This window comes from Diaporthe amygdali, assembly GCF_026229845.1.
Source record: "Diaporthe amygdali strain CAA958 chromosome Unknown NODE_37_length_474048_cov_65_229390, whole genome shotgun sequence".
In the NCBI taxonomy this organism is placed as follows: domain Eukaryota; kingdom Fungi; phylum Ascomycota; class Sordariomycetes; order Diaporthales; family Diaporthaceae; genus Diaporthe; species Diaporthe amygdali.
In genome coordinates this window covers 75,477-100,580 of record NW_026517057.1, presented here as the reverse complement: position 1 = coordinate 100,580, position 25,104 = coordinate 75,477, and the positions used below count along the sequence as shown (strand labels likewise).

General features: G+C 53.4%; 10 protein-coding genes across 10 annotated transcripts; 4 read left to right on the top strand and 6 right to left on the bottom strand.

The window, feature by feature from the left end:
* Positions 1-3,336: 3,336 nt before the first annotated feature.
* Positions 3,337-4,199, bottom strand: J7T55_002056 (uncharacterized protein; the record flags this gene model as incomplete). Its single annotated transcript, XM_053133428.1, has 3 exons — positions 3,337-3,604; positions 3,703-3,775; positions 4,127-4,199. The coding sequence occupies 3 exons, from the start codon at positions 4,197-4,199 to the stop codon at positions 3,337-3,339; spliced, it is 414 nt and encodes a 137-aa protein (XP_052988615.1).
* A 542-nt stretch (positions 4,200-4,741) lies between these two features.
* On the bottom strand, positions 4,742-5,786 carry J7T55_002055 (uncharacterized protein; the record flags this gene model as incomplete). The annotated part of the gene is made up of 7 exons (XM_053133427.1): positions 4,742-4,945; positions 5,002-5,092; positions 5,145-5,204; positions 5,287-5,450; positions 5,508-5,579; positions 5,673-5,681; positions 5,760-5,786. 7 exons carry the CDS (start codon positions 5,784-5,786, stop codon positions 4,742-4,744), a joined length of 627 nt encoding a protein of 208 aa, XP_052988614.1.
* A 409-nt stretch (positions 5,787-6,195) lies between these two features.
* J7T55_002054 (uncharacterized protein) lies at positions 6,196-6,849 on the top strand (the record flags this gene model as incomplete). The annotated part of the gene is made up of 3 exons (XM_053133426.1): positions 6,196-6,198; positions 6,259-6,397; positions 6,473-6,849. The coding sequence occupies 3 exons, from the start codon at positions 6,196-6,198 to the stop codon at positions 6,847-6,849; spliced, it is 519 nt and encodes a 172-aa protein (XP_052988613.1).
* Positions 6,850-7,248: 399 nt separating this feature from the next.
* Positions 7,249-8,688, bottom strand: J7T55_002053 (uncharacterized protein; the record flags this gene model as incomplete). Its single annotated transcript, XM_053133425.1, has 2 exons — positions 7,249-7,958; positions 8,103-8,688. The coding sequence occupies 2 exons, from the start codon at positions 8,686-8,688 to the stop codon at positions 7,249-7,251; spliced, it is 1,296 nt and encodes a 431-aa protein (XP_052988612.1).
* A 3,124-nt stretch (positions 8,689-11,812) lies between these two features.
* J7T55_002052 (uncharacterized protein) lies at positions 11,813-12,394 on the top strand (the record flags this gene model as incomplete). The annotated part of the gene is made up of 1 exon (XM_053133423.1): positions 11,813-12,394. The coding sequence occupies one exon, from the start codon at positions 11,813-11,815 to the stop codon at positions 12,392-12,394; it is 582 nt and encodes a 193-aa protein (XP_052988611.1).
* A 681-nt stretch (positions 12,395-13,075) lies between these two features.
* Positions 13,076-14,320, bottom strand: J7T55_002051 (uncharacterized protein; the record flags this gene model as incomplete). The annotated part of the gene is made up of 1 exon (XM_053133422.1): positions 13,076-14,320. The coding sequence occupies one exon, from the start codon at positions 14,318-14,320 to the stop codon at positions 13,076-13,078; it is 1,245 nt and encodes a 414-aa protein (XP_052988610.1).
* Positions 14,321-15,577: 1,257 nt separating this feature from the next.
* J7T55_002050 (uncharacterized protein) lies at positions 15,578-17,011 on the bottom strand (the record flags this gene model as incomplete). The annotated part of the gene is made up of 1 exon (XM_053133421.1): positions 15,578-17,011. One exon carries the CDS (start codon positions 17,009-17,011, stop codon positions 15,578-15,580), a length of 1,434 nt encoding a protein of 477 aa, XP_052988609.1.
* A 2,098-nt stretch (positions 17,012-19,109) lies between these two features.
* Positions 19,110-19,724, top strand: J7T55_002049 (uncharacterized protein; the record flags this gene model as incomplete). Its single annotated transcript, XM_053133420.1, has 2 exons — positions 19,110-19,296; positions 19,354-19,724. 2 exons carry the CDS (start codon positions 19,110-19,112, stop codon positions 19,722-19,724), a joined length of 558 nt encoding a protein of 185 aa, XP_052988608.1.
* Positions 19,725-21,564: 1,840 nt separating this feature from the next.
* Positions 21,565-22,443, top strand: J7T55_002048 (uncharacterized protein; the record flags this gene model as incomplete). The annotated part of the gene is made up of 1 exon (XM_053133419.1): positions 21,565-22,443. One exon carries the CDS (start codon positions 21,565-21,567, stop codon positions 22,441-22,443), a length of 879 nt encoding a protein of 292 aa, XP_052988607.1.
* Positions 22,444-22,522: 79 nt separating this feature from the next.
* Positions 22,523-24,031, bottom strand: J7T55_002047 (uncharacterized protein; the record flags this gene model as incomplete). Its single annotated transcript, XM_053133418.1, has 2 exons — positions 22,523-22,769; positions 22,824-24,031. The coding sequence occupies 2 exons, from the start codon at positions 24,029-24,031 to the stop codon at positions 22,523-22,525; spliced, it is 1,455 nt and encodes a 484-aa protein (XP_052988606.1).
* Positions 24,032-25,104: the final 1,073 nt, after the last annotated feature.

Genomic DNA, 25,104 nt, shown 5'->3' with positions numbered 1-25,104 from the left:
TTCCCTCGAGGTGAGCAACAATGCCAAGGATAAGTAGCTGGCGGGTATGAATTGAGGGAGGAAGAAATAAATGAGCAAGGCCCTGCCTCCGACAGCGGTCAGTATTTCTATTGCTCGAGCTGCTAGTTTCTGGACAATTTGCGTGGGGTTGGCGCGTCTGAGGGTGTGGATGGACAGCTCGGTCTATAACAAAAATGCTGGAACTCGAGGGGGGGCTATCCTTTTAGCTCTGTTCTGGCTCGGCTCTAGGCTCTTGGATCCGTCTGGGATGGCTGGATGGATTGGCGGCGCAGGATGAGGGGTTTTGTTCACATGGTTCAGCCCAAGCCTATCTTTTTTGGCCCTGGTACCACTGACTGTGTCATCGCCATGTCCGTCCACCGTTCCTCTTCTCCCAACGTCTGGAACATCCAGATGGGACTGATTACATCAAAAAGTCTTGGGCTGTCAAACTTGAATCCTTCAACGTTCCTGACCCTGGGTGTCCAAACCCCGGCTGGCCCTCTGTTTGGCCTACGTGCTCACAAGCTCCCACAATTCGAGAACCCTTGAGGCTGGCTGGCTGTTGCTCAGAAGGAGGAGAATGCCAATTGCCGCAGACAGGCTCCATCTCAACCCAGCACGTTCGAGGCACAGTAGTCAAAAATAGATGGGATGAGATATATCCCCCATCCTGCGAAGATCTCCCGAGCACAAATCTGCCCCGGCTGCCAACCCATGGACGTGAAGCTGTTGTTTCCCTTCTGAGGCTTGAGCTTATCCGCCCTTGATCCCTCCACCGCCAAGCTCCCTCGTGCATCTCCATTACGCGGTACCGCTGCTCGAGTCTCAACCTGCAGCTCTTGGCTGTGAGACCCTGATGGATCGAAACGGCCTCGTCGAACTGGAATTGTTCCGGAGCCCACGTCGACTCGCGCTGGCTCTGCCCTCGACCCTAGTGCCTGGACATCACAGAGGGCGATGCTGCTGCAAGGAAGCTCCATCAGACCCCCACCTTGGGTGTTGACATGTGCTCCAGCAAGCTGCAACCAGCTCTTTCTTTTTTTGACTCAACGCGGGCGGTGGAACCCCACTGGTCGCTGGGCCAGCGAAGCTTGCTACCATGTCCGAGACCTGCTGCTCCTTGCCAGAAGCGGAAACGAGCTCAAGACAGGCGAGAGCTTCGTCCAACCACAGCGGCTTGGTAGTCAGTCTGAGCTTACCGAGGGGTAGATGCATTACATAGAATGCATCCCTCTCACCGTCCCCGTTCTTCCAAAGCGATGGCCATCATAGTCTACTGTGGTACCTGCTGCTTCGTACCGTATAACCTCACGTCACACACAGCTCCATCACCAAGATGCTGCAGCTTATTGTCCGGAAAGAGACACCACGCATGAGTTCCATAAAAACCAAAGTAACACATCCCTCGCACAGATAGATATTTAGACAGTGCAACGCCAAACATGGCGGTCTGCAGCTTCTTCTGCTTGTCAACCTCTTGGCTGCCGTGTCCTGATACAAGCTCAACCCCTGACTTCGAACTACCGCAAGCTTGGCTCTAGAATCGTTTCGTCAGACGGTTAAAACACAAAATGACTATCTCTGGTTCTATTATGGTACCGCATTGGAGTCGAGTCGCTTCGCGGGAACAGCCAACGGGCAGCGGCCAGAAACGCGGCATTTTGTCACCCTTGCTCGCCTCGTTTCTTGGGTGCTGGCGTCGTCCGACCCCCGATCTGGATGAGCATGACCCGAGCAGCCATGGAGGGAAGTACAGCACGATGGTCTAACGATGATTCAGGATTGGCGCGCGTGGATGTGTGTCATTCCTGTTCGTGGATCTTTGTTTTTGCTCTCTATCTCTATTCCCTCTTTTTTTTCCCTTCTCCTCCTCCTCCTCCTCCAGCCCCCAGCTCACAATATTTACTCACTCCGGCCGACCTCGGCAGCAGCAACGGACGAGCGGGTAAGGCTGATGAGGCGATGGATGGGTAACAGCCCGCTCAACCGGGCGATGCAATGAGGTGTTCTCCGCCTGTCCTCGGCTTTTCCATGGGAAGGCCGAATTTGTCAATTTTTTCGCATCATCAGGTCAAGCCTTGCATCACGTCTGACATGTCCACCACCATGGCCTAGACTCATTCTTATCCCCCGGACCATACAAAGATTTTTTTTTATTTCGGTGAAACTCGAACAACGGGGACCGTTTCTAAACACCATATGGAGCCCACATCCCCTTGAAGATCCTTGAACATACGTCTTCTCCCCCTCGGCCATGACTCTTCTTATCTCTGTAAACGCCCCGGCTCCGGGGCTGGCTTCGCTGTGCGAGTGTGTGTCAACTATATCCCCGAGACCAGATTAAGCAGCCAGTCAAACATGCCCCTCCCACTCTTGGACAACTCCTTGCCTTTCTCGCAACGGCACGGTCCGTGAATCCCGGTACGCGGGAAAGGCAAAGGGTATGCATCTAGTTCATGGCATTTATGCGAAGGAGGGTACGGAGGGCTGAGGATGCACCGCGTCTGCTTCAGGAAGTCATCCCATCGGCCGGGCGGCTGAGAAAAAGTAAGAAATACAAATCTTGGGATGGCTTGCATACTGCCGCGACGGGCTGCTGGCTGGGCAAAGATGCGCTTTTGGCTGCTTGCTCTAATGTGCTGTCTGGCTGGGCTTGCAGATGGGGCTTGTGTGGTCGGTCTGGCTGACCGAATCGATCGACCCGCGGGCCAAGAGTATATCATGCATTCGGGACCCGAACCCGGCCACGCACACACACGCACAGCCCAGTGGTCCACGCATGCGCGGATCTTGAGTGATGTGATCTACGATTTTCCTAAAAGTGATGAGACATGGGCGGGGGGGTCCAAAAGAGGTAGGAGAGCCACAAGGCGCTCTGATGATCCAGCCAAGACGTTACGCCGGTTTGAACAATATCAAGCAGCAAACAACGCCAAGTGGCCGAGCGGCCGAGGATTCCACCGCTCGAGGTTCCGCCCAGGGAAAAACGCACGGACTGTGTGCTGTGGAATTGCTTGCATGCTCTTGTGATATGTTCGACGATATCTAAAAGCACCGTTGCAGTGGTCCTACACTCCAACTCCACCCTGCCCGTTCGCCTCCAAAAGCGTGTGTGTGCCTTCATATAGGCGCATGCCATGATCCTGTACCAAGGACGCCTTCTTCTCTAAAGTTTCTCCGTTTCCCATCCACCAATTCCTGCCGTCTGCACTGCGTCATGGCAGGTTCCTTCCTCCGTCAAGCTTGACTGGTTGTAAATTGTCCGCCCCGGGGTTTCTTGAGAGCCACTCTCTATCACTGCACCAACTTCTCATTTCGATCTGACGCGGCCCTCTACTTGCCGACGGCGGCCTCAACCTTCTGGGCGCCCTCCTTGATGCCCTCCTTCGCCGTCTCCAGGACCAGCTCGCCCGATGAGATGGCCTTCTCCCGGCCACCCCACTTGTGCCAGTCCAGGAAACGGTAGGCCTGCGTCAGCTGGGAGCCCTCGTTGATGAAGTGGCAACCAAAGAGGAGGTAGTTCTTAGGGGAGACGGCCAGGGAGTACCGCATGAAGGTCGCGGAGTAGACGACGAGGGCGAAGGTCATGGGGCCAGAAATGCTGTGGATAACATTGTCAGCGGGACTTATTCTCTTGCGTAGAGGATACCGGCCTGCCTGAGAAAGACTAGAAGTGGGATCTGGGAGTTAAGAACATACAGCTCAGGGCTCTTCTGTGTGTCCATCACAGCGGCGACGGGGATACCAAAGTTCGACACCGGGCCCCAGAAATCTGCACATCGTAGGCATATCAGTCAGTAAGGTCTTCAGGACGTAGCTGTCTAAGATGAAATGAATCCGTTCCCCGCCCGCAACTCCGGGCATTGCAAGCAAAGATCGCGGCCTCAACTGCGTCCGCAGCGACGGGCTTCGCTTTCCATCGCTGAGGGCAGCAAGACTCTTTTCTCACATGCCACAAGCGCATTGCTTCTTTCCCGCATTCTTCTAATACAAGCCATTCCACTCACGCCCCGAAAGATCACGACGCGGAGAGTGTTGGGAGTCATCCGGAGATACCGGGGGATTGTCCGATGACGGCATCCGAAGGGTTGGGAACAAGAGAAACCTCTTTCGCCTCACGTACGTGTTGAGCAGATGTAGTCGGTGTACTTGTTGGAGCGAATCTTCGCATTGATCGCTTTTATGAAGGCGGCCATCTTGACGGTGTGGGTGATGCTGTCGAACGAGCCCGGTGGCAGCAGCGGCGATTTGACGGAGGTGGTGGTGTTGAGAGATGGGATTGTCAGCCAAGCTTGTCTGCGAAAATGATGTTGGATTGGAAATTTGGCGGGCGCGCTATCGGGGCGATTGCCGGGATTGGAGCAATTGGAGCACCTGCATGCTGATGCTGGGTGCTTGCTGCAGGGTCTTGGCGGGCAGTCAACCAAATCAGCTCCTCTGCAATTCCAATTGGAGCTTCCCTCAGCATCACCCCTGCTTTCGACGTTGCTTTCTCGGGCATCACGTGTATGTATCCTTTCAGTCTCCGGAGAAAGGACAAAAGGATTTTCATATCAGAGGCGCGCAAGGACAGTGGTCACTCATGTCAAAGCGGCAAAGGTTTTGAGGTCTCTTCATTCATCGACTTGTTCCATCCAGCAATGCATTGGTATCCATTCATGCTATGGTACAGAGAGCTGCCGAGCCCCGGCTTGCAATTTTTGGGAAGATCTCTGGAACGCCCTGATATTTCCTCAATTTAAGCCCCGTGAAGCGCGGAGCGGTAGACTTTTTTTCGGGGGGTATTATCGTGATTATCGTCGGGGAGGAGGGTTGAAGCCAGGCGGAGCTTGGCTGCCAGGAGCGCCAGGGAAGCCAGGAGGGAACTGACCACCTGGAGCACCGGGGAAACCAGCAGGTGGGAAGCCACCAGGGGGGCCAGGGAAGCCTGGAGGTGCGCCAGCTAGTGTGATGGTTAGCAAATCTCTGTGAGGGCGTGCGGATCAGTGTTGTACTTACGGCCTCCACGTCCAGCGAATCCAGGGGGAGCGCCTGGGAAACCACCGAAGGGTGGTGGCGGCACACCTCCTCCAACACCAGGAGCAGGACCCTATGATACTGTCAGCACTTGCAAAACATCCTCCAGGGCCGGTGATACATACGGCAAGAGAAACCGGAGGGGCGGCTCCTCGTCCAGCTGGTCGTGCGACACCAGGTCCTGACTGCAAGGTCGAAGAGATTCCGCCTGTCGTGGACTTGCCCAGCCGTGTGCTGGGGTCGGCGGGTGGTGGCGATTCGACAGACAAGGAGACAATGTGAGCTCCGCGCACGATGGTCAGACCGAGTGTTCGCTTCTCCTCTTGCACAACAGCTTGCGCCGCGCCTGGGGCCGAGCCGGGAGCTGCAGGCTTGCTCTGCTTCTTGATGCGTCGGAACTCTTCGGTGTCGGCGAGGACGACGTTCATGTGCTGTGAAGACATCATCAGCAAGGAACCATAACATAGGACACCATCTTGATATCGTACCTTGTCAAAGGCCAGCATCTGCCCGGTCATTTGGCGGCCATCGTTCAGAGTGACTCGCATCCGGTAGTTGATCTACAAGGCGGGCATCAGCGTCTGCATCGCACATTGGAAAAGGTAGGTCGCATAATCGCATCGATAGTGGGGATGTTGAGTGGGTGTACATACGTAACCGGCCTGCGATATCACTCCGTGTTAGCCTGTTGATGTCAACCTCGAGATACAAATGTGGATGATTGGGAGGTCTGGACTCACCATCTTGCCCTGCTTGTTGGTCGCCATCTTTGCGACAAGATGCTACAGAGTAGCTTCTTCTGGTTCTCAAAAATTGGTATGTGGCAGCCGAAGTCAGTGGGATGACTTCGTGTGTCGCGGTCTCGAAGAGCTTCCTGTCAAAGCTTCCAAGTCCAGCAGACGACGTGTTGATGCCTCCCAAGTCGAATTTGACGCGGCTGAGTGCCTGCCAGGCAAGAAAGGCTGCCAGCAAGCTCGGACCACTCGACCGCCAAAGCGGCTAGTCCATCTTTAGACTAGCTTCACCTCTCGAGGGCTCCACCGCACACTTTGTGGACTTTTCTCATTTACTCCATCTTTTTCGCATTTTGAACTTTCTTCGTACTAACCGACAGCATCAACCCATCGCCTTTTCGTCAATCCCTTTCATCAGGATCGCCGACGACAACCAGCCAAAATGGTAAATACGATACTTTGGTGCTCAATCGAGGCGCTCAATCGCTAACCACCATGACTGCAGTCTGAGAAGGCCCAAAACCCCATGCGGGAGCTCCGCATCCAGAAGCTCGTCCTCAACATCTCTGTCGGCGAGTCTGGTGACAGACTGACCCGTGCCGCCAAGGTGCTTGAGCAGCTGTCTGGTCAAACCCCAGTCTACAGTACGTTACACTCAATTATGCGGTCGCAACGGATTATGACCCTCTGAATCCTCAACCTAACAAATCCCCCTCCAGGCAAGGCCCGTTACACCGTCCGTACCTTCGGTATCCGTCGTAACGAAAAGATCTCCGTCCACGTTACCGTCCGTGGCCCCAAGGCCGAGGAGATTCTCGAGCGTGGCCTCAAGGTCAAGGAGTACGAGCTGCGCAAGCGCAACTTCAGCGAGACCGGCAACTTCGGCTTCGGTATCAGCGAGCACATCGATCTCGGAATCAAGTACGACCCCGGTATCGGTATCTACGGCATGGACTTCTACTGCTGCATGACCCGCCCTGGTGAGCGTGTCGTCCGCCGCCGTCGCGCCAAGGGCAGAATCGGTGCTTCCCACCGCATCACCCGCGACGACACCATCAAGTGGTTCAAGCAGCGCTTCGACGCCATTGTCCGATAAATGGACACGGCTCGTGGGGGACCAACAACACGACAAATTCACTAAAAGGCGTTTCTGAGGGCTTTCATATGGGTTGCGGCAAGGGACGGTTCGCAAAGGTTCTGATCAAAGGGTTTTCATGGACATATAGCTCCATCTGACGACCATCAATCGTCACTCTAGCTCGCTCTGGAATCTATCAGTCGAGCTGCGGCCTCAGAGTCCGAACGGCTTCCATACCGTCTTGCACAATTCCTGCAGTGATTCATGTTGATACATAGTTGTTTTGGCGTTGTCCTTGATGTCTGGCCCAAGTCCAACCACAGCTGAAACCCTCCCGGTGCAAACCTCTCGGTCCCTCCGAAACATGTACGCTCTGTAGATTCTGCTCACTCCGAGAAAGCGTTCTGCACCCCGCTCTCAACGACCTGCACGTCGCTGTGCCTGCCGCTTCGCCTTCTCTTTCGTGTACCACTTCATGTCCTCAGCGCGGCCCAGGTACGAGAAGTACCACGTTGGTTGACCGTGTGGGACAGTGCAGCCGTGGTCGAATTCAAAATCCAGGCAATGATTCCAATAGTCGGCATCCTCGCTGCCGAATTTGGTCTTGGTCAGGCAATCAAGACATAAGCCGGCGAAAGAGTCGTCCACCTGCACAGCGACGGGTCTTCCCCCTCGCACGACCGTGACCGTGGTCTTCTTCTCGTCCAGCAGCGTCCTGATGAGGCTCCTGACCTTCTTGTCGAAGGAGGCCTTGACGGCAGCGTCGACGCAGACTTTGCACCGTTTCTGACTCTGGCCCTCTCGATCGGCCGGCATCCTGGCACGGGCAGCCGCGCGGTCCGGCATGTCCTGCATGTTGTCGTAGTTGACATAGTCGAAATTGTTGGCGAGCATGGTCAGAACCTGGTGGATGGAGTGGTTTTTCATCACTGGGCCGACTGGCCAGCATCCAGTCGCCTTCAGCGCTTTGTAGTACGCGGCTGACTTCAACATCGGGCAGCAGTCGGGGTCCTCGCACACTGTCGATTTGAAGCCCCGGCCGCGGGGGAGCCCGTCTCTCTCCTCGTCATAGGGCAGTGCGTCCTCGATCTTGTTGATCATATTTGCTCGCGCTGCCGCGAGCTTGCCTGTGGATTTGGGTTAGTATCTACCTGTGCATATGGCTGGGCAGGTTTCGGACGTGGCGCGAGAGATCCTCCTGTTCAACACGACATCGCACAGATGGTTGATCATATAGGAGGGCGTCATAAGAGAAAGCCATGGGGACGTACCAAGCAGTGGGTGATGGGTATCGATTTCGTCCCGTCCACCTTCGTCAGAAGCCACTGGCATCCTTGCGTTCTGGAGTGAGGCCTGCTGGTTGTTGGTGTGGAGGAAGCAGCTATGAGTAATTGACATAAATGCCCGCGCATCACCGATGTAGAATGCAGGTATTACGAGACTGGTCAGTGCCGAAGCAGTGTTTGACCGGAAACTCTCGTCGTTCTCTTCCCACCAGCGACGGAACCACTGTCGCAACGTCACAGTAGGAAACTTAGGTTTATGTTCCTCATGACAGTCGCAAGCCAGCTGCGCGCGTCGAATAAACTTCTCGTGGAAGCTTGCGATGGACCAAATGTCCTTCACCTCGGCCTCGAACTCGTCAAAGATCTCCTGCAATTCGATATCCTCGTAGTTTAGAATCTTCATCCAGAAATCAATGATCTTTGGGGACCAGCCATAGAGCATGACCCCGCCGCTTGCGTCGATTTTGAACACGTCGAGTAAGGTCGTGTTCGTGGTGATAACGTCCTTGGTCGCTTCGGCCCAGAAGTCGGGCATACCGGAGATGCGGAAGGTCACTTTGTCGGTCACCATTTTCTCTGTTTGTTGCATTCCTCAATCGGGACTTGGTCTGTGTGGTTACTGCACGAGGTTGATTGAAGGTGTTCAAGTCCCAAGATGTTATTCAGGCGCGGGTTGTTGAGACAACAAGAGGTGCCTTTGGACTTGCGAAGGTAAATCCGACAGACCTGTTCTTTGAATCAATGTTGTATGGAACAGATGTCGCTGGTCGATCTTGCAGCAAGACCTCAGGCTATGAGATGCCACAATCAAGACTGATCAAAATTTGGGAACAAAGATGAGAGCTGCAAGCAAAGCTTTTGAAGGTCAGAGGTCGCTGGCAGAGCAACACAGCCCACGAGGTGTGTTCTTGGGGTGAGGAAAGTAAAGTTCCTCATCAGCAAATTTCAACAACTAGGCTTATCAGGAAACTTCCTCTGGGGACTCAATTTCCCCAGAAACTCGTCCTCGTAACAACGACAGACCTTTCGTTCATCGCTCGGATTACAATCCCAATGTTGAAGGCTAAACGAGATACAATCCTTGCGTTGGCATTGTAAAAATGCTCAAGTGTGAGCCCGTCTGTTCTTCCCCCTCTCATTTTTGTATTCATCTGTCTTTTTTCCTCTTCATTTTTGGGAATGACGATAGAACTTACCGTTACCAGCAACATCTTTCCATCTGGTGAAAGATACCCAATACAAATTCCGTAGCCATTCTTAACCAGGGAATTTACATTTAGAGAGCAGTCAACAGAAAAAGAGCCAATCTGTCAAGATACTAAGAAGGCAAAGGACTTTTTAAGACGTAAGCCGGCTATCTCTCTTCGAAGGCAGACATAGATGATTTCATCTGTGGCAATGGATCGAATGCATCGAGTACTTAAGAGCCGTTTTCACTAGAGACCCTTTAATGCATTGGATGAATCAAGAGGAAAGCAGCACATGTATAGAAACAACCGATTGAAGCTTGAGGATCTGAGCTTTTGTTCCCGATGGCTAGGCCATGACATTGGGATCGAAGCTTGGATGGCTTTTCCGTTGCACGTGTCCCTGGAGAGCTCATGAAAGCATGTCAAATTTCCATGTCATATTCATCAGTAATTTCTAAAGGGAAGGTCTGAAAGGACATGATGAGCAATCAAACCCACGAAGAGTGATATCATATGGGGAAGGACGACCGCCTGGTTACTTCAAATGATGCCGGACATCTTCTTTGGTGCCCCAACATCTTCAAACGATTAAGGAGTCAACCAAATAATTGGGCCTTGGAAAAGTACATATGGAAAGCAAGTGGAATTTCCCTACGTAAACACTCGTTGTCTCTTGTACCAGCCAGACTAAAATTGAGCCAAACAAAACCACATACGACCTTGATGATACTCCCAAGACCCACTGTCTATGTACGAGACAGTATTTTCCTTCAAAGCGAAGCTTGAATCCGAAGCTCCTTCTGACTGATCAGGAATGAGGATGTCACTATTTCGATAGAATAGATATTCCCATTGGACGGCCTGCTCACTTCGACAGGAGCCTCAAGTTGCTGGTGCCTCAAGGGCCTTCCGAGCAAGTCAGAAAAAACTCAGAGGTAAGTGGCCTGTTCATTGAAATTGAAACCCACAGTCAGGTCATTCTTACTTTCCTATCTTAAATCCATGCTATGCGCGACTGCTGCCCAAGCTGGGAATTGGGTTTCGTAGGTCCTGCATTGTCAGAATTGGTCGAGAAGAGAGCGCCCTTTCCAAGTCATGTGAGTTATCCCCGACAAGTGCTTTCTGTCCTGAAGAAACTCATTCTCTTTCACATGATTTCTTCATGCTGCCTTCCAATTGCCTAAGTCCACGATGGAACGCAGTGCTTGGCCTGGATACCTTGCTGTCAGTTCATGCAGTCGGGGGATTGATCCTTGCCCGCCGCGCTGATCGCGGCACCGAACGACCATCTCAATATCAACTCCCTCCTCTTCCTCGCTCCATTGGAGAAGCTGCTTCTCAAATATGACAATCCTGAGCCAGCGTTAGCGTGACCAAGTTGTCATCCCAGTTGTCACAGCAAGAATAGTTGTCACAGCAAGAAGATGGGGTTTTGGGTCCAAAGACCGGCTGACCCGCGGAACAACGCGGATTGCAGCAACGGAAAAGATCCACAGGGGCGAGCTGACGCGCCTAGCGCAAGCCATGCCAATGCAGCCCCGAAGAGCACCAGTCCAAAGTTTCCACCGACTGTCAGGCAAGAAAAGGTCTGGAACGTCACAACGTGCGCGATAGTTTGAATTGGTGCCCGTTCCCCGGCTCCCCGCGAACGATTCTACTGCGCCCGAATGCACGAACAATGGCGACATGGCTCGGAAAGTTCTAGCCTGCCGATGCACGAGATCGCTCGCTTCGCGCAAGTACACACCGCCCCATCCGCGATCCTGCACTCCTGAGGTCACAAAAAGAGGAGAGACGTCTGAGCAGGGGCCAGCAAGAGGCCAAGGTCTCGTGGTCAGCCCTCGAGAGAGACTGCAGACGGCCGCGAGGAGCTGCACCGCGAACCCACTCGCGCGGTCAGCATTGGAGCCACGACGGGCAGCAGCACTCAGCGCGAGAGATATGGGCGTGATGCCGTACAGAGTGAGCGGGCCCCCCTGAGGATCCCATGGCTCCATCCGGCATGGCGCCATGTCATCGCAGACGTGTGGCCCAATGGAATCGAGTGCGGGAGGGCCCGACGAGGGGCCCCGTCGAGTTTTTGGATTGGGTTGTTGCGGTGAAGGGTCTTTTCGCCTTCTGCTGTGGGGGCCCAGCCTCCGTACCCTGGTCGCCCTTCGACGACGTGCCATTCCAGTCAGTGACTTGAGAGGAGTCACAGAGATACTGGGCCTGGGCATGGCTCGTGTGGAATGTGTTTTGTATATCAATGTCATGATTTCCTCGAAGCCGAGGAGAGGCTTGGCTCTCCTCTTTCTGTTTCTGCATCGCCCCAGCGATGATCCTTCTATGCATTGTACCACGCTTCTGAATTCTTAATCGCGAATTCAATATAGTGTGCTTGCTTTTACCATCACTAGAAAGGGCAGGATCCTTCTTCTCCCTTGGCTTCCTAGCTCGACGATTGAAATATTACTACAAAAGAAGAACCCCCACCAGCGGTGTCTCTCCCCTAGTGTCCCCACCATGTCGAGCTTCATCGCAGTGTGTGTCACCTTCGCGGGGTTGGCGCTCATCATCGTCAACGTCGCCATCTTCTTGCAGATGCTGCTATCTTTCCCAGCCATGCTGAGCAGCAACTCGCAGGCCTACGTCCAGCAGCAGAGGAAGTTGCACCACATCCCGTCGTCCCCGGAGGACATGAACGCAAGCTACGGAGCACCACTACACGTCGAGGTTGTAGATGTGGATGCTGAAGACGAGCAGGAGTGGGAGACGACGGGCAGGTGGGCGGACGACGTTGAGGAGGACCAGGCCGATGACTGCAGCTCCGAGGCCTTTGTCACGCCCAGGACGGTTCCAGCCACAGTGAGAAGATCCGACTCGATGACCCGCGGCCGGCCCCTGAGGAGGCAGCGCCGGAGGTACATCGCGAGGACGGTTCTCCGCGTCAAGGACATCGGGCGCGTGCGCGACAGCGACTACGAGAGCGAGTTCTCCGAGACAGAGCTGCGAGCAAGAGGAGGAGGTGCGAGGAGCAGGAGCTGTGCTGGTCGGGCAGGACGCGACTGCAGGGGAGGGTGGAGGGGTATGGACTGGACGAGATGAGTCAACGCCTCTGGATGGGCACGAATACGACAAAAAAGTTCGGGGGTCATAAAAATCTGGGGTGAATTTGGGGCATGGAAAAGGGGGGAAAATACACCGACCAAGACGGACTCTTGAGGAGCCGCACTGCTGGCGGGCATGACGACTGTACGAATGTTTTTTTTTTATGCCGGGATACCACAGCGAGCGATCTTGCATTTCCATTTGTCTGTTGTCTAGCATAGCCGGCGAATTGATACAGATGTTTGACACTTCAGCGCGAATTTCCACCAGCCACTTTTGAGAGAAGCGACACTTTTGAGGGCGATGTTGAGAGTACCGTCGAGAGTCATGATGCTGGAGAGAGAAGTTCACCTCACTGCGCTACATTCTCCAGCAAGTGACTGGCCAATCCATATGCCAGCTCAACAACTGTCAGTTATCGTCGTGATCGAGGGAAGTAACCAAGTAGTTGTCCTTCCCATGTGGTTCTGACATCGTGTTGCGGTGGGTTGAGGTTGTGGGAGTGAGTGCCTTCCAAAACTGCACACAGGCTTTCTGGCTGTCTCCTCCCATCCCTGCCTTTGGACGGCTTGCCCAAACTTTCACCTCAATCTCTTCCATCTCATCCCTCGCGAATTTGGAACGTATCCTCTACAAGACTCCCTTGTTTAGATATGCTTCTGAGCCCTCTCTCGAGTCTCAAACTCGCTTCCTCCAGGTGAAATGGCCCTTCGGGTCTCGCGCCAACTCCCTCATCGCCGCGACGTCGTCTGCATCAGGCCCGAACTCGACGATTCCCGTCTCGACCGCCAACTTCGCATACTTCTTCGCATTTTTTGCGTCGCCAAACAAGTTGTAATTCAATGCCGCAAGCACATACGCGCCGTGGACTTTAGCATCCAACCTCTCCAGCTCGTAAGTCTCAAGCAGCCGCTCCACCATCTTGACCGACACCATCTTGCTCGCAAAGTTGCCCAGCTCCGCCTCTATCTCGTCGATCTCGTACAGCCGCGCGTCCGACTCCCGAATCTTGTCCTCTGCCATCGTGCAGTGCGGACACGTGCACTTGAAGCCCCACGACTGCTGGATGTGCGCCTGCCTCGCCGCGAAAGTCTCGAATGGGTTCATGTAGGTCAAAGTGAGCTCTTCACCGACCTTGATATCTCGAACAGCATGAGTATGGTGGGTCAGGTGGTCGTCGATATAGAAGGCTGTGTTTGGCCGACACTCGTGGTTGTACAGGCTCACATCTGGAAAATTTGAAAGGTGATGTCCCTCCTCTCCCCCGCCCTCTCCACCAACATCCATCTGGAATGCATTTGTTAACAGGATGTCGCTGACGCGATGCCCGCCAAATTGGCCCATTTGTCTCGAAAAGGCCCGTCTCCGCTGTGCTGGCAGCTTCAGCAGCGCGGCGTCTAGTAAGCGATACTGCTCTTCTTGAGTCAAGTCGTCTGGCAAGCGACGATGGATCACAAAAGTCGGCTGCCAGGTCATTATCATCTCTCCACGCCTGATCGTACGGTTTGCGACCAGTCCGGTCCCCTTCCCCGGCACCTCAGTAGCAAAAAAGGGCGCCGGTCCACTTCTGACCGTCGTGACCTCGGGGATCTTAGCTATCCGCTTAGCATTGTCGGCTGTGGTGATCACTGTGATCCCTCCTGCGAATTTCCGATTCGAATAAACGCAATACTCTCTCACGCAGTGCTTAGGTCCCTCCCAACCTGTCTCGTTCGAACTTGCCGGCGACTCCGCGCGATGCCGGGGCAGTCTGTCCGTGCCGAGCCCCGAGTGTATGGAAACTGAACCAGGGCGGCAGGAGATGTCCTCGTCCAATATCAGCAGCGGGCTCCACGCGCAAGAACCGACGAGATGTGTGCTCGAGAAGTCATCCTTCAAACCATCAACGACCGCTAAGAAAGACAGGAGTAGGGGGAGGCGCATGACAGCTGTCAGATTCGACTTCAAATCTTTGTACGCGCTGCTGAGGAAACAAGACAACAATTGAGAATTGTTCAAAAGAATACTTGACCAGCTCAAGTCTGCCGTTGGCGTCTACACTTATCCAGTACGCCAGCTTGGAGGTAAGCGAAGTTGTTTCATCGACGACCAAGACGTTTCAACACGGCGGTCAGGCCCGCGTGCCTCTGCCAAGGAGGCCCCATCTCCGGCCCTGGTTGTCGCGGGGGCGAACCGTATGTACCGGGATAGTTCAAACAATCCGGATTCACTTCTGCGGGTCGCTCGTGTTGCTTCCGTATTCTGAGCGCCGGGCAAGAAAGCCCCGTCAGATTGCTGCGGTGTTGAGTCGGGCGTCCGGATGAGACCGGCCTGTGGGGCAAACTGGGCCACCGAGAGTTTTGACCCGCGCTGTTCTCTCAGTCTAGCGCCGTCACACCCTCACGACTCGGGCTGCTGGCCTCGGCGAATTCGACCAAGCAGCAGTAACAATGATGATTGAGCTGAAGCCTATCTATGGCAATAGGGACATTCATCGGGCCCAGGACGGGCAAAAATGCAACACTACACCAGTGTTCATCGAGTCTCATTGCCCGGAACCACCAAAATGGACGACCACGGGATCGAACCGTGTACCTCGCGCATGAAGAACTACTCTTTGGAAGAGAAGATTGATGCTAAGCGCGCGCTCTACCATTTGAGCTAGACGCCCTGTGATGAGGGTCTGTGCATGAATCATGTCAAAAGCCAAACCGTCCGGCAAGCAATGTTGCAAGCGTGCTCTAGGTTGCTCCCAGCAGAGGATTAGCTGGCGTGATATATGGCACGGGAGCGAGGCGCCCCTGTTTGTTCTTCCGTGTCAGACCAAAGGCCTTGGAGAATATACCAGATTATTGCCATGCCTTGGTCTAGCTGGTAACGCCTGATGACACGATCGGACCTCAGGGACAAAGAATGTTACAACAGAGAAGCGTGATCAGGAAAAGGACTGTGAACCTCCGAGCCGTGGACGATCCATTTCGAATACACTCATATCGCTTGAAGCGAGGAAGCCCTACTTGCGTTTCCTGAAGAATGGATGAGACACAGATTGACACGAATGACAGAGATTTATTTTGGACTGTGGTGTCTGAAAAGTCAGGTACAGTTCCGCCCTTGACACGATCGTAGCTGACAAAGTTCAGGCTCGTCAAAGACACCATTCGAAATCTTTTGCACCTTTATGAATAATATTAGCCCGACTTAAGATAAGGCTCTGATCTCGTTCTCTATAATTTTGAGGGGTTCATATTTGAGAGACTCGGCCTGCAAACTCAAGGCTCGTTTCTTGTACTTGTCTTGGGACAAGACCTCGTCCACAGCTGCAGCTACGACTTCTGGAGTCGGAGGTGAGCTTGGGAGGAACACACCCAGCCCGGAGTACTCGACTCTCCGACCAATATCCGGCTTGTCAAAAACATTCCCTGCCTGTACCACCGGGACAGACTGAGCTACCGCGTGGGTCAACCCTCCATACCCAGAATTTGAGGCAAAGACGTCGGCATGTGGGAGGATTGCATCGTAAGGGAAATAGTCGATCACCCGGGCGTTGTGAGGCAGAACGCCGCCCTCGAAGAGGCTCAGGTGTTGATCGATGGTCACCCCCTTTTGACAAAGCACCGCAACCACCAATACGTCCTCGCGACCAGCAAGGCCCTTGATGCATGGTACCAGTAGGTCTCTGTGATCCAATACCTCTGTGCCTTGAGCCACAAAAACGATGCGCTTCCGACCTGATTTGGAGGCAGCTTTGCTCGAGCTGTTCTCCAATAATTCAGAGTACCAGTCGGGGTAAATCAAATCCGAAGGGATCGGTTTTGGGGGCAGCGAGCCAGCAAATTTCAGATGCACTGGCTCATTTGGAACGGGAAACTCGAAACTCGGCAAGCCCATCTGGAGGACCACGTCGTGGCAGACTGTGGAAGCATCCCAGAAAGGACGTTTGATTGCCGTCGAGTTTTTGTCGTACTCCTCGTACAGCTCATCGACCGACTTGCTGCAGTTCATTGCCTCTAGCACCCATCTCGCCCTGTCCTCAGCGGTCTGATCCCACTTATTTGCGTGCGCCTCCAGGTTGCGAGAGATACCCTCCGCAGACACATCATATGACAGTCCATTTCCCCATGGCGGCCGCTCAGGAGCCGCCCAGAACCGCGGGACCAGGCCGATTCCCACAGTCTTGACGTTGACGCCCTCATACCCCTGAGGCAAGTCCGTCCCGAGCTTCAATGGCAGAGTCCCCGAGAAGCACGTATCCGACAAGACTACCACCGTCCGGCCCCGCAGCACATCCCCGCCTCCCAGGCGAGACCTGATGCCCGCTAACGCGTGCCGGACCGACTCGAGCCCGCTGGGGAGCAGCTTCACAAAGCCATCGGACAGCGAGATGCGCAGGCGCTCCTCGGCCGTCTGCGCGCGGATGATCTCGCCCCACTTGCTATAGTCCTCCATCGCGCCCCAGAGCCCGATGATGGGCGACGCGTGCGCGCCGATCGCGGTGATGGCCGGCGTCCATCTCGCGTCCCCCAGTATCGTCACGTCCAGCCCGCGCGCGACGAGGTGGCTGCTGATCTGGAGGGCTGGGCGCATGTGCCCCTCGCGCGGCGGGATCGCGTATAGAATGAGTGGTGATGACATTTTCGGGCGCCCGTGCCAATATGTTGTTATCTGGTCTGGACGACCTCACTTTTTGACTGGAAAAACGAGCGTGACGAGCCTTTGGCAGGCTGGCTTGTCTTCGTAGACCAGAGTGGCCGTCGCTTCTCGTCGTTGGTGATTCTTCCCCTTGCCAATCCTGGTCCCGGGTGTTTATCTTCGCCAGATGCCCTGACTCGGTCACTGACTCCCGATTCAACGGGTGATGCCAGGCCTGATAAGAGATTTTGATTAGATTGTACTGTCTAATACGATCTTGTGATACAGGTGTTGATCACTCCTAGTCTTTGTAACCCGTGGCACACTGCCTAATTTCTCTTAGATTCAATACGTATTACTGCTCAGAGACTTTGTCTCTCAGGCTTCCAAGTACGTGCTGTGCACATGGTATGAGAGTCTCCTGCTTTTTACCCTGGAGTTGGTCAGTCTGCGAGTCATTGTCTTTGCGCGCGGCTCACGATTTTCCGTGCTGGCCGCAGACTGTCTAAATGATCATCGAGCCCCGTCCACACACCTGCCTATCCTGATATCAAGTTTACAATTGATGTGTCCTACTCGAAAACGAAGAGAAGTCATTTGGTAGGCCTTTTTCTTTTCTTACACTGCTTATTTTCAAACTCTGTGGAAACTTTGTTGATGCTGGTGGTCATCATTTCAAGGAAGTTGACGGTAAAGATGAATTCTTATAGAGAGACTTGAACGAACGAAACTCAAGCTGTCTTGGCTATAGACTTGGAGTCTCCTCCTCAGACTCTTCCCAGTCGCCCTGTGCCTTTGTCCATGGGCAATGGGTTCATTGCCAATGGGTACTGCTTCGGTCAGACCGAATACTAGAACATTACAGGGTGACTGCTCATGTATTAAGGTTGATTCTGTCACAACATGGCCGAGTCAAACCATCAGTATCAAAGAGATCAGGAGGTCTCTTCAGAGTTTCACTTTTGGACAGAAAGAGTAGTATGTGAGGGCAGGGCTTCTGAACAAAATAGTCCCTTGCTATACTTAGCCTGCAGCGAATATAGTACGCGATTAGTGCATTCCTGTTCCCTTCCAAGCCCGCCTGAGATTTGGCGACTTGTGAGCTACCTGTCTCTCACAACCCCTGGTTGCATTTACGCTGGAGACTTGTTGGGGCATAAGGCAAAGAGACACTCTGAGTTCATCCCTTCACCATTTTCTGATTTCTTTCTCATGCGGTGGTGAGATGTTTGCCAGAGCGTACTTAAGGTTAGTGCAATAGTCCGTCCTTTGTTACAGAATCATTAGCTGGAGCAAGAGACATGCGTTCATGGGGAGGCAGGTGAACCCACTCTCACTAAAGATCGCTACTATGATCTGCGCGCAGAAGATCTATGAACACGTCTGTGCTGCGCTATGAAAATCACAACCAAACCAATGAGGTATGCCAAGCTGCGGATCCAAAAATGAAGCAAAACCAAGCGTCCCCTCAAGCTTTAGCCGCCTTCGCTCTTTTCAGATCAGGCAGGCAGTAGTTTGGAGTGGCTCAGAAATGGCCGGGGTGCCGATCTAACACTGTTGACTGGTTTTTGGGCATGCGAGTCGTCTGAGGTTTCAACCCCCACCCCCTGGCAGCTTGGCAGTATGCAACCGAGCCGCCAACATAGGTTTGTCCTCCCAATGAGGATAGTTTCAGATGCACCGCAGAGCCTCAAAACCGGACCTGCATCAGGTCCTGGGGACTTCCCAGTCAGGCTGTCGTGCCACTTTCTCCGGCTCCGCCGAGTTAATGATGGGTTGAACTCAGGCAGAAAGGCTCACGTGCACCTATTGGATGTCCTAACTTTCTGACACCAGGAGACCTCTGTGCTGCATCCCAAGGTTCGCATGCCATCCGAAACCTTTTCCAGTGGTGTATCTTGGCATTAGATCGCCCAGCCCATAAAGGATGTCCAGTGCCGTCTTCTTAGGCAAAGGCTTGATCGTCTCGGCTTACCAGTTTTCAAGTTCCTGAATAATACGTGCATTATACTATACCATTCAGTGCTGGGCACTCGCTTCTTCCTAATCGCCTGTCGTTCTTTACAAATTCATTCCTTACAGAAATTCCAACACCGTCAAGATGAAAGCCTCTATCGTCAGCGCTTCCCTCTTCGTCGCAGCAGTCTCTGCTCACGGGAACATCACCTCCCCTCCAGCGAGACAGGCGGGTGCCGCTATGGCGGCTGTTTGCGGACAGACCGCTGTTGATACTATCAACTCGGACCCTACTATCCCCCTGGAGGACGTGACAGCCGCATCAACAGAGTGTAAGTAGAGACATGAAATGCCCAGTAGAAAATCTGATGTACTAATCCTCTTTTCAGGCAATCTGGGTCTCTGCAGAGGTGCAGTCTTCGAAGACAACGCGCAGCAAGTCCAGCAGTTCACCCCGGGGCAGGTCGTCGACATGACGGCGGCCATTCCCATCCCCCACGCCGGCCCCATGAACACGAGTATCGTCGACACCGCCACGAACACGGTCATCGGCGCACCGCTCATCTCATTCGACGTCTACGCCGATGAGAGCCTGGCTCAGCTGCCAGCCAACAACACGGCCTTCAGTGTCACCATGCCCGCGAACCTCTCCGCGACCAAGTGTGCCGTTGCTGGCGAGTGTGTGCTGCAGTGGTTCTGGTTCGGAACCAATGCTCAGCAGACGTATGAGTCTTGTGTTGATTTCGTCATGGTGCAGTAATGGGAGCTGCCTATGTACTTTTTCTGTGTGAAAAGGATGTAAAGCCACCAAATTTGGCTGAGTGAGTGCTACCTCACTGGGGCTCAATGTCTGGAGGCGGTGTACTAAATTACGATTGGACGACCTCGTTGGAGATTTTCGAAAATATTCCCATACTTATGATAGATCTTAATGAATCAAAGAGAATTGTGGGAAATTTACCCGGTGCCTAATACGCGAAGGCCGACTACTGAATCATTACTGCCCCCTCACAATTTTCTTGTAAACCAGCAGCTGTGACAATCAAGCTCTGTGAATTCCCCAAATAAAGTTCCCATCAAGGGCAACCCGCGGTCAAAACACAATAAGCCGAGGGAAATTGTCGACTATGCACTCTCCAAGTCTTCCGATTAGGTATTCCGGAGGCTGACGGGTGTCGGTGGCTGCCCATAAGGGATGAAAGCTTTCGGCTGTTGGCTCCGGCTAGCAGGTCTCCGGGCTTGTTCCTGACTCTCGACATCAGACGACACTGTTACAGCTACCTGTTTCAGCAAGTGTTTGCCGATCGGCGTCACCCGCATTGACGGCCGAACTGGTGGTACTCAATGTCATTGGTGTACGCAGCCTACACATAATGGGGTTGAGAGCCTGGTAAGCCCTACAAAGTCTAATGATTTGGTTCCAATACCGCGCGCTTCCCGATAGCTTCGCCTCTGAGCTTCTTTCTAACAGGATCGCCGTACGGGAATTGAACAGTCATGGCCGGGAGATTGGCCGGGAACGAGGTTGGGGGGTTGGTGGTTCGTCCCAACACTTCTTCCTTGTTCGGTTCTTTTCTGGAGCTGTGCTTTCAAAATCTCAGTAGAAGACAAATTGCTAAGAGTCTGGTGTCGTGATCGCATTTATCAGCTTTAGGACTGCCACCTGCGTTGGACAGCCAGGCTGGAGGTTCGATGGAGGTGGCGTTATGATTGCGCTGTTGCTTGATTTGTAATTTGCAAGGCTCATTCCGACTGTGGGATATACGACATTCTATGCACCTTGACGACGTGGATACACTGGGTTCAAACTTTGCTCATGCGCGCCGTTGAACGCATCCTCGTAGAGATACTGAATAGATCATTCATGATGCCTGAACCCCATGGCAAGTTTCAAGGCATATGATTCTGCATGCTGCCACGCGAATACATGCAGCCCGAAAAAGGGACACTATACCCTGAGATTGCTCTGTTGAAACCATGATCTTGTTTGGTTCGGTATACCCAGAACAGTCTACTAACGAGGAAAAGTTGGTAAAAGCCTTCAACACCACCGCAGCTGATATTTCTACCGTAAGTGAATATTACTGTGCAGAAACAAATTCGAACCAATTGATGCATACGCGAGTCTACTCAGGCACTTTTCTCTTCGTGAGGCGCTCAGTCAATGACACTCGATGGTATGTGGTGTTGCTGTTCGGACCGTAAAACAGCACCCAGATTTAGATGTTAATTGGAAAGATCTGAGCTTTTTGCGAGCTTGAGTCCCAAATAGAAGTTCCAATCTACATCCTGCTCCTGTTCTGCGAGTCTTTTTGCATTCTATATGTGTTGTGTTCTCGTTCCGTCGCGGAAGGGCCTTCCAAAACGGACAAGCGTCAGGATCGTCAACCCTAATCCGGCGAGCTTTCACGTAACACCACTAGTTGAACAAAGCAAGGAGACCAAATTTCCGTGTGGCGAAATCTGAGCGGTTGATGGATCATTTTTCAGATCTAAACTCAGCTTTGAAGATATCGCCACAAGGGTCTCTCGCATTCAGCCAGAACAAATACCACTGCCCAGATGCACATGGGTATATTGTGTTCTGCCAACTGTTCACAATGCCATCGTTTCAATCGCTTCCAGCCGAGTTACGCTTAGAGATCTGGGAGCTCTCGATGCCAAGCTGGTGCGAACCGGCGGTCCTCCCTTGGCACCACGCTCATGACTGTGGAAATGATCCACCCGTTATATGCCCGCAGCCCAGCATCTTCAGCGTTTGCCAGGAATCAAGGGTCGTCGCAGAAAAGGACAAGAAATACGCATTTACGTGGGCTGAGAACTCCCAAGGGGATAAGTTCGATAACCTTCTCATGCGCCAGTACATGCGGCAAGATGCTGTCTACGTGGCAAAGTCTCAGTTCCATTGGTTCCGAAGGCATCTGCTCATGCTCCAGAAGCGAAACCCAGGCCCTGAGGTGCGCGATTATCTTAGGTACAACACCATTCTGACCGATGTAAGCCACCTGGCGCTCGACTCCAGAACTCTCATGGAGAATCCGACCAAGGTGCGCTTGTGGTTCAGAACACTGCCGAGGTTTCTCCTGCAATTGCAAAAGATCACCATCGTCTTCGGAAAACAATGGGAGAGGCCGGCGCAGCGGCCGGATGAGCTCTTGGGGAAGGGCAACAAGGTCAAAAAGTCGGACAAAGAGTATGAAGCTGTCTCGAAGGAGTGGGCTTATAAGGAAATTGAGCCACCAATGGCGCTCGAGGAGGTGCGAGGGTGGTCATCCGACCAGACGATCCGCATGTGTGACGACGACCCAACGTCGAGCCGCAGGCTGCTCGACTTGTACACTGAGCTGAGGTGCCTCATGAACTCCACTAAGCCATATGATGACGTGACGGGTGAATCCAGGTGGAAGCTGAACGACTTCATTCCGGTCTGGGACATAGAGCTGGCATTCGCGAAGCTGGTTGTCAAAAAGTGGGCATGAGCGTGACTACAGTCACCCAGAATCCTGCCATTCGCTGAGATACAAATTTCCTGTCATTTCATGGCAAGCTCATCTGGAATTACAAGGTCATCTCGCATTTTCCTCCTTTCGGTCCGGTGAATACCCACTGGACCTGCTGCATCGAATCGTCTGTGCAGCTCGGCGCCAGCTTCAAGCCTCTGCACTCCCTGAAGAGCAGCGCACCAGCTAGTCGCAGCTCCATCATCGCGAGATGACGACCAATGCACCCGCGAGAACCAATCATAAAGGTCGAGAAAGCGGCTTTGACTTCGGCGGAGGGGTTTTCGAAGCGGGTCTCGTCGAATCTGTCAATGAACCGTCAGCAGGCAGTGGGCTCGAGGAGACTGGGAACAACTTACTCGTCAGCGTTAGGGAAGATCTCCGGGATGCGGTGGACCGCATAGCCCAAGGTACACACGACAGATCCTCCGGGGATGTAAACACCATCGATCGTTGCTCCTCCTGGGGGACAAGTTCGCGCGTTCGCTCCTGCGGTGGGGTTGTAAAGCCTCAAGTTCTCGTTGATGACGCGGTTCAATAGTGGTAGACCTTCCACGTCTTCATCGGTGAAGTCCGGCTTCAGGCTGGCGACCTCTTCCTCGATCCTCCTCTGCAGATCGGGTCGTCTGACTATCGCCCACGTGAGGTACGTCAACGTCGCGCTCGTCGTTTCCGCACCTCCGATCATGAAGGTCGCTGCTTCAGACCGCACAGCATCGTCCGTCAGCCCGGAAGCCTCCTTGTGGTCCGCCTCTTCAACGATTTTGTAGAAGATGTTCCGTCGGTCGCTGTCCTTCTTTCTCATGTTCTCGACGGCTATGCTTCCCTGGTCATATATCGCCTGTTTGGCAGCCGCCACGCGCTTCAACCAGGCTATGGGAAGCACCCTCGCGAGCATGTCGATGGTCTCTGGCGAGACGTACTGGCGCAGCAGGATGGTCTGACCCAGAGTCCGCAGGGCTGCCCAGAACCTCATATCCGCCTTGTCCAAGCCGTCCAGCATGTTGAACGCTTCCCCGAAGCTCAGCCTCGAGACGACATCGCTCGCCATGTACTTCCACCACTTCGCCACGTCAGCAGTTCCGTTATTGGTAGTATCTTCCTTGATCTTCCTCACTCCTTTCTCGACAAGCCTCCGCACCTCAGGCTGCCAGTTCTGGCGGAGTGACTGCGTCGTGAACGCCCGGCTGAACAGCCTTCTTCGCTCGGCGTGGGCCTTAGCGTCGGTCATGTCGAAGAGCGATGGTTCGGGCCCGATACGGAAGTTGACATGGAAGGCCCCCTTGAAGAATCCCGTACCCATCTTGTGGACGGTCTGCAGGCCTTCCAGGCTGCCCACGGAGATCTCATTGGGCGCGATGAGAATGACTGATCCATAGCGTTGGTGCAGCGGGTGCGCCCATTTGAACTTGTCTGCCTTCCATCGATGGTAGTTCATGGGCACCGAGCTAAATTTGGCCCACCATGGTCCTGGGATGTGACGCCGTGGGTTTGTCAGGCCAGCGGCAATGAAGCGGATTACGGTGAAGACGATGAATGCCAGGCCGGCAAGGGCGCTAAGGCTCATTTGGCTGTTGAGATGTGCCATATTTTACGGCAGATTATTTTCTATCACCTTCTAAGGCCACCTTGTGTCCTGATGCCCGCGAGGATGCCGATCCTCGTTGAGATCTTAGTCTTCTGGTTGTTAAGGCTGCCGGGAAGCTGGGAATGTTTCGATAAAGTTTATGCACATGTCATATGAGCTCAGGGATGATAAAAAGAGTGTGGCCAAACTGGTCGAGAAGTCATAAGAGAGGATTGAAGGAAGGCTGTAAGGAAGGAAAATGTGTGGTAGGGCTGGCGGGATTTCTGTGTAACCACACCGGACAGCTTGACGAGTGGAAGGAGGTTTAGGTCGAGAAGCAGGATGGAATCCGGCCTGGGAACTGCAGGGTCTGGGTCTGCAACAACTTAAAAGGCCCGGTAATGCATTTAACCTTAGTGGCTGCTCCAAGAGACAGAGAGACCGAATTGAGGTGAAGCTAGTCGATGCTGGGTTGAAGTGATGTTGCAGTGGAAGTGTTGGCCTTTTTCTTCATGCCGAGCTGCAGCAGCGGCGCAGGACTCAGCACTGGATGGAGAATTCACACTGCATATCTAGGATCGACACTCAAAATGTGGATGCTACTTGTTGGTTCATCTATTAGGGGGATGTTTCCGTGTGTCAATATGCAGCCAGGTTTCCACATTGGGAACGCGAAGCAAAGGGAAACAAAAGATCAGGAGCCGTTGAACTTCGCGTGGGACGAAAGGAAGAGGAGACACCGGCGCTATGCAAAAGTCCCTTTGGAAAGCTCAGGGACGCCCGGCCAATCAATGATGCATCGCCGAGAAATCCTGACCCACCCTCAATATAAGCACTTCCGGCTTCCTTTAGCTGAAGGGACTTTTTGATAGCCCCTCTCTAGGCACATGTCAAAGGATCTTGCCGACATTTGGCCACTCGTATTCATTGATTCTATCTTGATCGACTGATGGTATATCCTCTAATGGCCTTTGGCGCGGTGTGAGATCTGCCAAGTTGCTCCAAACCCTCACATTTGATCGGCACGTATAGTGCCTAATCGAGTTAGATGGCCGAATTATCTCGGCCGAGTC